The 11,550-nt window shown below is 29.5% G+C and overlaps 1 protein-coding gene across 3 annotated transcripts in view; it reads left to right on the forward strand.

The window, feature by feature from the left end:
• The window catches only part of LOC111418592 (interferon-inducible double-stranded RNA-dependent protein kinase activator A homolog), a 37,950-nt gene extending 26,436 nt beyond the window's left edge, over window positions 1-11,514 (forward strand). Inside the window, exons 1-3 of one of the 3 annotated variants that reach the window (XM_023051156.2) lie at window positions 3,123-3,201; window positions 3,505-4,224; window positions 11,154-11,514. In XM_023051156.2, the coding sequence (XP_022906924.1) occupies window positions 3,514-4,224; window positions 11,154-11,381 (939 nt within the window). In that variant the 5' untranslated portion in view covers window positions 3,123-3,201; window positions 3,505-3,513 and the 3' untranslated portion in view covers window positions 11,382-11,514. Of the gene's footprint in view, window positions 1-3,122; window positions 3,202-3,258; window positions 3,368-3,504; window positions 4,225-11,153 lie in introns of those variants that run through there. The other 2 variants (XM_023051155.2, XM_071195507.1) reach the window with 2 other exon arrangements.
• Window positions 11,515-11,550: the final 36 nt, after the last annotated feature.

Raw genomic sequence — 11,550 nt, forward strand, 5'->3', positions numbered from 1 at the left:
AATTGGTTAATAAAAAAAAAACAGTATTCCGAGTATGATACAAAAAAACTTTTAGAATAAAAGTTGTAGCAAATTTTACCCTTAACACTTTACTTTCTAACACTTTTGCTCTCAAATGCATCAGTGTAGAGAAATATTCGAAAATATGAAATTTGGAAGAATTCGCAGTTTCATAATTGGTTAATGAAAAAGAAACGGTATTCCGAGCATCACACAGAAAAACTTTTAGAACAAAAGTTGAAGCAAATTTTACCCTTTACACTTTACTTTCTAACACTTTTGCTCTCAAATGCATCAGTGTAGAGATATATTCGAAAATATGAAAATTGGAAGAATTCGCAATTTCACAATTGATTAATAAAAAAAACGGTATTCTGAGCATGACACAGAAAAACTTTTACAACAAAAATTGTAGCAAATTTTACCCTTAACACTTTACTTTGTAACACTTTTGCTCTCAGATGCATCATTATAGAGAAATATTCGAAAATATGAAAATTGGGAGAATTCGCAGTTTCGCAATTGGTTAATGAAAAAGAAACGGTATTCCGAGCATCACACAGAAAAACTGTTAGAACAAAAGTTGAAGCAAATTTTACCCTTAACACTTTGCTTTGTAACACTTTTACTCTCAGATGCATCAGTGTAGAGATATATTCGAAAATATGAAAATTGGAAGAATTCGCAATTTCACAATTGATTAATAAAAAAAACGGTATTCTGAGCATGACACAGAAAAACTTTTACAACAGAAATTGTAGCAAATTTTACCCTTTACACTTTACTTTCTAACACTTTTGCTCCCAGATGCATCAGTGTAGAGAAATATTCGAAAATATGAAAATTGGGAGAATTCGTAGTTTCACAATTGGTTAATAAAAAAAACGGTATTCCGTGCATGATACAGAAAAACTTTTACAACAAAAGTTGTAGCAAATTTTACCCTTAACACTTTACTTTCTAACACTTTTGCTCTCAAATGCATCAGTGTAGAGAAATATTCAAAATTATGAAAATTGGGAGAATTCGCAGTTTCACAATTGATTAATAAAAAAAACAGTATTCTGAGCATGATACAGAAAAACTTTTACAACAAAAGTTGTAGCAAATTTTACCCTTAACACTTTACTTTCTAACACTTTTGCTCTCAGATGCATCATTATAGAGAAATATTCGAAAATATGAAAATTGGGAGAATTCGCAGTTGCACAATTGGTTAATGAAAAAGAAACGGTATTCCGAGCATCACATAGAAAAACTTTTAGAGCAAAAGTTGTAGCAAATTTTACACTTTACACTTTGCTCTCTAACACTTTTGCTCTCAGATGCATCAATGTAGAGAAATATTCGAAAATATTAAAATTAAAAGAATTTGCAGTTTCACATTGGTTAATGAAAAAAAAAACGGTATTCCGAGCATGGCACATAAAAACTTTTAGAACAAAAGTTGTTGCAAATTTTATCCTTTACACTTTGTTCTTGAACACTTTTGCTCTCAAATGCATCAGCGTAGAGAAATATTCGAAATTATGAAAATTGGAAGAATTCGCAGTTTCATAATTGATTAATAAAAAAAACAGTATTCCGAGCATGACACAGAAAAACTTTTAGAACAAAAGTTGTAGCAAATTTTACCCTTTACACTTTGCTCTTTAACACTTTTGCTCTCAGATGCATCAGTGTAGAGATATATTCGAAAATATGAAAATTGGACGAATTAGTAGTTTCACAAGTTGTTAATGGAAAAAAAGCTTTTACAACAAAAGTTGTAGCAAATTTTACCCCCTGAGTAAATTCTCCAACTCATTGGAGACATGACTCCTCAAGTTATAGAGCATACAGACCATATTACAAAATAGTTAGTCCTCTATATTATGGAACAGGATGTAATGCGCAATTACTAATAAAGATGTAAATAAAATTCCTTTTTTGCACTTTAAATGGATATTTTATTTTTATTTCTCTAGAGAAATAATAATAAAACGAATTTTCTCTAGAGAAATAAAAATAAAACAATAATAATAATAATAAACATATTTATTAACTCAGAGAAAACTACAATAATAAAAATAAAACTAAATATTATAACATCGGCAATAATAAATTGAAAGAAAATCATTAAATAATAATACTAATAAAGAGTCTAGATGATATTGATAGATGTTGGGCATACTTTGGTAGCCTCTTCACATCTTATACCTTACTACGAATTATCCAGGTATACTTGGCAATTATAGAGACAACCCATACTAATTTAAAGTAAATATTATGATTTTAAACATTTCACAATCCTACAATTTAATATAGTCAAGGTGAGGAAAAAAGCCATTATGGCTAACCAGATCGGCCGCGAGCTCCTTGAAAGCAAGCGTTGCCAATTTCTTGTAAATTTCAAGAACTTGTCTTGAATTAAGACAAGAACAAGATGATTTCAAGAATTCTTGAAACATTTATTTGATTAATAAATGAATTATTTATGGACCAAAACATATACACACCATATATAATAAAAGATATTGCAGTTAACATATTATCATAGGCTTGAAATTTGTTTACTTGAGATTCTGATAAACAAAACTAACCTTACTCAACATTCTTTACGAGGTTGTTAGCAAAATTGTTTAAACATTTGTGTGACAGAAGGCGGATAAGCTGACCAAAGAGGCAACGAAAACGCTTTTCATTGCACCCCAACCCGGTTGTGGACTACAAAAAAGACACCTAAAACAAGTAATCAACAGAACTGGAAGTCACAGACAAGGGAAGAGTATGATAACAAAACCAAAGAGGTTTTATGCCTCAGCAAGGGGGATCTAAGGACACTCTCAGCTTTGTTAACCGTCCATGCGCCCCTAAAATACCAGCTCTTCCATATTGGACAAGCTGAGGATCAAACTTGTCGATTTTGCATATACTGTGTAATTACCTTGCCAGAGACACAAAGTTTTCGGTAAAAATCTTTTGACACTTACCGATATAAAAGAACAAGATTAATGTAGGTTCATTAAGGACCTACATTTGTCCTAAAGCTCCTAAACATTTGGAGGGCTTCAGTTCCAATACATTTTATAAGTTTCGGCGACGAGAGTATGCAACCCAAATGACAATGTCATTTCAACCGCCATCTATATTTCTTTATATTGACTAATTCCTAAATCAAATCGATTAAAGTCAAATAAAAGTTAAAATATAAAAAATAAGGTAAATTAAATGTTTATTACATCCCACCAATTCTAATTCAATACTAATAATTTGTAGTTTTTTGAGAAACTTTGAGAAAAAAGAGCATTTTCCTCGTTTCAAATCGTCATTTTCCTTCATGAACCCTTTAAATTACTAAAATTACGTGTATTTAACCCAAAACCAGGTAAATTACTAAATTTGATTAACATTTTCCTGTTTAAATCATCCTAATAACAAGTTCGTTTTATTTAAAAACCGTTTTTTAAATAAAACGGTAAAATTTAACCTCACTTTTTTATTTTAAAATATTTAACGTTTTAGATACACGTGATGGCTAAAAATACTAAAACACCTGTGATGATTCTCCAAGAATTAACCGTAAAAAAAGGATATAACCCCCCAAATTACGAAATGGTTTACTCCCAGCAAGGTACGCACGAAAATACATTTCACTATTCGATTTGCGTACAACAACAACAAGCGATTGGAATAGGGAAATCAAAAAAGGAAGCGAAACACGATGCCGCTCAAAAAGTATTAGAACTATTAGTCAACGAAGGTATAATCGAAGAAGATGTGGTTAAAGATGTTTGTAAAATGCAACCGGAAGGTCCCGAAGCTGCTTTTACTGATTTAAAAGCCCCCGAAAATTGTATTCCTAAATTAAACGACTTATGTGTGGAACATAACATCCCGCCGGTTGTTTTTAATGAACTCTCAGTTGCTGGTGAAGCCCACGCAAGAGAATTTACCTTCGAATGTAAAATAGCTTCTATTACAACTAAAGCTACGGCTCGTAGTAAAAAACACGCAAAACAAAAGGCGGCTAAAGATATGTTGGACAGAATTATGGACTTATTGCCGCAAATTCGAGAAGAAATGAAACAGTTACAAGTTGAAGAGGGTGATTCTGATTTAGATGTTATAAGTAAACATATTGATAAATATAAATATAACTTGAATTCTAAACCTATAGAATCAGAATATGTAATAACCGATCTTATGGAGGAGAAAGATGTTGATAAAAAAGATGTTTTAAAGGTGAATTATTTATTAACATTATTATTATGTATACAGGGTATTTCATATAACTCATAATATGTGAATGCAGTAAACATAGTTATGAAACTGCTATGCACTCACATAAAATGCAACATAGTTTAATAGTATAGTTCATTTCTTTTCTATAATACCTGCCAAAATTAACAGGGAGTTTAGTTTTATCATATTTTGAAATAATATGTCACACTGACGTTTGAGATTTCGTTATTCAAAAAGAAAATGTGCATAAAAAATGTGTTTATTTATCTAGAAAAGGTGTTTTGTTCTATTTAATTATTTTGTAGCACGTTTTTAGCTTCGTTAAAATGGTATTTATCTAAAAATTTATTAGTATTTTAACTTCAACTATTTAGTTACTGAAAATGTTACTAAAAAACAACATAAATTTTATAAGGGTCCTAGATAATACCAACAGAAACCCTAAACAATGTACATTGACAAGTATTATAGAAAAATAACGAATTATAGCAATATAGCATTGGGTAGTTTTGGAATGGGAAAATTTTGCTTGGAAAAGGTGACGTCTTAAAGATCGATATCTTCGCAACTGCTCAATAAAAAAAATTGCGACAAAGTTTGTTGCAATCACTGAACATTTCTACATAACATATAGTAATTTGAAAACTTTCGGATCCGCGGTTTTCTTTTTATCGCGAGTTAAATGAAAAAAGTACCCGATTTTTTACGGTATCGCAACTTTGTCTATTTTGCGATTTTTTTTTTCAAAAACTATCTAACGAAAAATAATTAATTTTGAACAGGTGGTAGTGTGATGTGTTCTTAATGAAGGGCATATTTTATTTTTTCGACTGCAAAACAGTTGTGAGTCGATCGCCAAGAAAATCGTGAATCTGAAATATCTACATGTGGGCCTCAGAGTTAAAAAAAGTAAGGTTACTTTAAACCCTTCGGTCGATCTTGGCAAGACATTTATATAAAAAGTCGATTTTGATCAAAAATTAGTGGACACCACTGCTCTAAATCGATTAAACATCAACATTGTTGATTTTCGAAAATTAACTCAATCATAACTCAAAAACTAAAAGCGATGGAGAAAAACTTTTTATACATAAAACCTTAGTAATGGGCGATAAAGACTAGATCCATAAAAAGATTGAACTCAATTATTACCATTTTTTATTTATAAGCTCTAAATCGATTAAACAACAAAATTGTTGATTTTCGAAAATTAACTCAATCATAATTCATAAACTAAAGGCGAGGGGAAATATTTTTTATACATAAAACCTTAGTCATGGGCCATAAAGACTAAATCCATAACAAGATTTGAACCCAATCATTACTATTTTTTATTTATAAGATCTAAATCGATTAAACATCAAAATTGTTGATTTTCGAAAATTAATTCAATCATAACTCAAAAACTAAAAGCGATGGAGAAAAACTTTTTATACATAAAACCTTAGTAATGGACCATAAAGACTAGATCCATAAAAAGATTGAACTCAATTATGACCATTTTTTATTTATAAGCTCTAAATCGATTAAACATCAAAATTGTTGATTTTCGAAAATTAACTCAATCATAATTCATAAACTAAAGGCGATGGGGAAATATTTTTTATACATAAAACCTTAGTCATGGGCCATAAAGACTAAATCTATAACAAGATTTGAACCCAATCATTACTATTTTTTATTTATAAGCTCTAAATCGATTAAACATCAAAATTGTTGATTTTCGAAAATTAACCCAATCATAACTCATAAACTAAAGGCGATGGGGAAATATTTTTTATACATAAAACCTTAGTAATGGACCATAAAGACTATATCCATAAAAATATTGAACCCAATTATTACCATGTTTTATTTATAAGCTCTAAATCGATTAAACTTCAAAATTATTGATTTTCGAAAATTAACCCAATCATAACTCATAAACTAAAGGCGATGGGGAAATATTTTTTATACATAAAACCTTAGTAATGGACCATAAAGACTAGATCCATAAAAAGATTGAACTCAATTATTACCATTTTTTATTTATAAGTTCTAAATCGATTAAACATCAAAATTGTTGATTTTAGAAAATTAACTCAATCATAATTCATAAACTAAAGGCGATGGGGAAATATTTTTTATACATAAAACCTTAGTAATGGATTATAAAGACTAAATCCATAAAAAGATTGAACCTAATTATTACCATGTTTTATTTATAAGCTCTAAATCGATTAAACATCAAAATTATTGATTTTCGAAAATTAACCCAATCATAACTCATAAACTAAAGGCGATGGGGAAATATTTTTTATACATAAAACCTTAGTAATGGACCATAAAGACTAGATCCATAAAAAGATTGAACTCAATTATTACCATTTTTTATTTATAAGCTCTAAATCGATTAAACATCAAAATTGTTGATTTTCGAAAATTAACTCAATCATAATTCATAAACTAAAGGCGATGGGGAAATATTTTTTATACATAAAACCTTAGTAATGGACCATAAAGACTAGATCCATAAAAAGATTGAACTCAATTATTACCATTTTTTATTTATAAGCTCTAAATCGATTAAACATCAAAATTGTTGATTTTCGAAAATTAACTCAATCATAATTCATAAACTAAAGGCGATGGGGAAATATTTTTTATACATAAAACCTTAGTCATGGGCCATAAAGACTAAATCCATAACAAGATTTGAACCCAATCATTACTATTTTTTATTTATAAGCTCTAAATCGATTAAACATCAAAATTGTTGATTTTCGAAAATTAACTCAATTATAACTCAAAAACTAAAAGCGATGGGGAAATACTTTTTATACATAAAACTTTAGTAATGGGCGATAAAGACTAGATCCATAAAAAGATTGAACTCAATTATTACCATTTTTTATTTATAAGCTCTAAATCGATTAAACATCAAAATTGTTGATTTTCGAAAATTAACTCAATCATAATTCATAAACTAAAGGCGATGGGGAAATATTTTTTATACATAAAACCTTAGTAATGGACCATAAAGACTAGATCCATAAAAAGATTGAACTCAATTATTACCATTTTTTATTTATAAGCTCTAAATCAGTGGTGGCCATAACGTCGATCGCCAAGAAAATCATGAATCTGAAATATCTATATCTGGGCCTCAGAGCAAAAAAAGGAAGGTTACTTTAAACCCTTTAGTCGATCTTGGCAAGACATTTATATAAAAAGTCGATCTTGATCAAAAATTAGTGGACACCACTGCCATATAATTTCGTGAAAAATCGCGGTTTAGCAAGACGCCGTTATGTCTAAAACGGCTGGTTGGATTTCATCGCAAAATATGTCAAATAATTGCGTTATCAGTTTTTCAAAGTTCTGTCTCTCAAATTTTTTTTAAAAGCGATTTAAGCGAATTATATATTAAAAAGGAACAGAAATAAACTCTGAAGAGAGGGGTTCCGTCCAATCGGAAAAGATGGTGCGTTCCAAACAGTACGTCGCGCCTTTATCTTACCTACATAAAGAAATAAACCGCGACGTTCTGTCTCTAGAAAACACACCAAGACCATAAATATAATACACTGATACAGGGTGTGTCAAATGTCTGGAATATAGCCAATAACTTCGCCATTTGTGGTTTAAAAAAAAATGTTTCAAATACAAGTTTCTTTATTAATTGTGGCACATTTTTTGGCGATATTTGCTTGTTCGTATTGTTTCTTGTTTCGTTGCTATGGCAACCAACATTGTTATTTTAAATGGAATGCATATATTTTGTTTGCATATTTTGATAGAAGATAAATCCCCCTACGCGATTGACATGTAATGATGCGTTCTCTGAAAATATTAAATCAGAAAATTACAATCAAAGTAGGCGCCGTTGACAGCTTTAAATGTCAAAAAATGGACAGTTTAATTCATTCATATATAAAAAACACTTCTTCTCAGTATCAAAATGTTTTATTAATTGTATAATTAAAAACATTATTTTTTCTTCGACGTTTCGAGCATTTATTGCTCATTATCAAGAATATGTTCCTAAAATTAAATTAAAACATCAAACTAATACAAACGACATACTAATTACAACAATTTAAACAGCTTTAAATGTCAAAAAATTGACAGTTTAATCAAATATGGCGCAATTAAGTGAACGACAAAGAATCTAAATATTAATGCTGTATGGGTACGGTGATAGAAAACGCACTCAAAGGAAGTTTGTACACTGTTCAATAATATTTATCCGGATACACAATCCACAGTATCCAAAATATTAAAAAAATTTCTTAACACCGGAAGTGTCCAAATCCTTCCAAAAAGTGACCAATGAAGAAACTACATTAAATGTGTGTCAGAGACACAGGTAAAATAGTGAGACTTAAAAGTACCGCTGGGTGATAAATGACGTTTTATAAAATTTAATTCTGGTAGGGAAGGGGTTAAAATAACAATATTGGTTGCCATAGCAACGAAACAAAAACAATACAAACAAGCAAATACCAACAAAAAATGCGCCACGATTAATAATGATACTTGTATTTGAAAATTTTTTCTTTAAAACGACAAATGGCGAATTTATTGGCTATATTCCAGAAATTTGACACACCCTGCCTGTATAGTGTTCTAATCCTTGTATAAATCATTACCAACAAAAAAAATTAATTTCAAACTAATATTTTGAATAATATCGATAAAGTAGGAAACAATTTTAAACGTCAAAATAATTTATGAAACGTCATTTAAAAAAAAATTATCAATTTAAACTTAATGCGTTTATATTTTGAAATAACCACATTCGAAAATGAAGCGAGAAAATTCGATTTTGAAATGAATTTAGATTCAAGGTTTTATTTTATTTAGTTTATTTATGAAGATTAAGAAACGATATTGATTTCAAAATCACTCCTCGTGTTCATATAGCGTTAGATTGTTGTATGTATGTTTTTATTGAATTAAAAGTAGAATTATCATTAGATCTAGAACTAAAACTAACACTAGAACTAGAAATATTCGGGTTTCGCCGCACGTCTCTAAAGACGAGTCTCTAAAGTGATAGTGCTGGTGCAAGACTAGAACTAACACTAGAACCTGGAACTAGAATCATTCGCCTTTAGCCGTCTTTAAAGACGTGCAGTTCTATTTTTACACAATTAAAAAAACAAAAAAAAACTAGAACTAACACTAGCACTGTTACTATCTAGAACTAACACTATACCTAGAACTAGAATCATATGGGTTTAGCCGTCTTTAGAGACGTGTGGCTAAACCCACATGATTCTAGTTCTAGGTATAGTGTTAGTTCTAGTGATAGTGCTAATGCAAAACTAGAACTAAGAAAACGCATATCAAGAAAACCCAAATATTTCTAGTACTAGGTCTAGTGTTATTTCTAGTTTTAGTTCAATAAAAATATGCAACATAGTGATATTTTATGCTAACTAGCGCTACCTACCAGCCATCTTAACACTTTGCTGATCGGTAGTTTTACACAAAAACTATGTGATGTCACCGGCTATTTCTTTTGGTAATTGAATATGAAAGTAAAACGTTTTAAATAAATTCCAACAAATTTTACTTATACTGAATGACATGAAATTAATCTTTGGACATATTTTTTGTAGTGTCCGCAAAAAAAAACAGCAACACCCGTTTTTTTTCTGTTCCATTGTATCTACATTTCTGAAATTTGGTTTATATGGGAGATTCTTTCGATTTAAAGTAGTTTCAAGTTGGTGGCCACTTCTGGTCCACCGAAAGTAGACACCTTTTATTACAGAGAGTTTTTATTACACCTTTTAATTATTTGCGAAACAAATATGTTGACTTTGATAAAAGATACTGATACCTAGCATTTTTCGTTTTCGAATTATTTTCATTTTAAGGTTTTTTTTTGACATATTTCACCATGCTATTTAAAACCCCATATCTCAGTCAATATTTAATCAAGAAAGCTCTAACTTGGCACGATTATTTTTCAGATGATATCAAATAGATTGTCGTTTGTTGTATCAGAATATCTTACAGGGTGGTCTAAAATTGCATTAAAGTTATTCAGCATTCAATGGCAAGAAAGTCCAAAATCCATTTCCTAGCTACTTCTAGTAGACATTTTTTGTATCTTAATTTATTTTATGACTTTTTACAGTAAATTTTGAATGCATTAAACAAAATACAATTGATTAAAATGTTAATTAAGTTTCAAATTTTTCCATTGCTTCATCAAGTGATAATTATTGCTGTTACATATATAGATTGAATTTTTGGAATAGGGTAATCCAATAGAGATCTAATTTTACAAAGTCTATCTTTACTAGATACATTTTGTACATTATCATTGAGATGGAAAAATGTAAGGATTTACTCGAACCTCATCATCCTGCTTAGTTTATCCTATCAATATCAATAATCCAAGAAATTTCTGAATATCGCTTGTTGTAACTTCCGTCCATGGTAAAGTTTTAGCAGAATTCTTAAACAATTTTTTCATTTGCAACTAAATGAAAAAAGTCGTTATCAAAAAATAAATCCGTTACTTCACTGATACGTTCCATCATGGTTGAAATTTTTGGAATTATACTAAAATTGTGATAAGAAGAAATAAATACCAAAAAAAGTAATTTTTTTGTTATAACACGAATACGATATGCCAAGTACGATATCGCCCTGGATGTCATAAATTGAAATAGATAATGCAAGTGTAATGACGAGTTAACTCGTCACTGGTCAGAAAAGTGTTAAGAGAGGTACAGCTAAATGGAATGTATCTAGATCTAGGTCTAGTGTTAGTTCTAGTGCTAGTTTTATTTGTTATTCAACGCTAGATTGTTGTATATTTTGACATGTTGCATTTTATGTGGGATAAAGCACCCTAATTTTTATGAAAATATATTTTTGTATATTGCATCTTAAGTGAAATTCACTTTATAAATTTAATTTTATTTTAGTATTTTGAATTGGACCATAATGAAGAAACGCTCGAACAGTTATTAAAAGTGCTTGATGCAAAATATGAACTCGAAATTATTCAAGAAACGCCAAGTATGCTTGCTGTCAATATTATTACCGAGGCCCCCCTTACAATTATGGCAATGGGTACAGATTATTCTGATGCTCACCAAAACGTCATTAAAAAAACTTTTCAGTACTTAAAACATTTCGTTTGTGCGAAATAATTTTGAGTTACCTGTAAAATTTTAATATTTTTATTTTCTTAAATTATTGTTAAATAAAAGTTTGTTTTTGTTTAAGTAAATAATTAAATTTGGATGTAACTTTTGCTCATCGATATACATCTATTTCATTCAATTATGAATTATTATTTATAGTTCTTTAATTTTATTT

Source organism: Onthophagus taurus, chromosome 3, assembly GCF_036711975.1.
Source record: "Onthophagus taurus isolate NC chromosome 3, IU_Otau_3.0, whole genome shotgun sequence".
Classification (NCBI taxonomy): domain Eukaryota; kingdom Metazoa; phylum Arthropoda; class Insecta; order Coleoptera; family Scarabaeidae; genus Onthophagus; species Onthophagus taurus.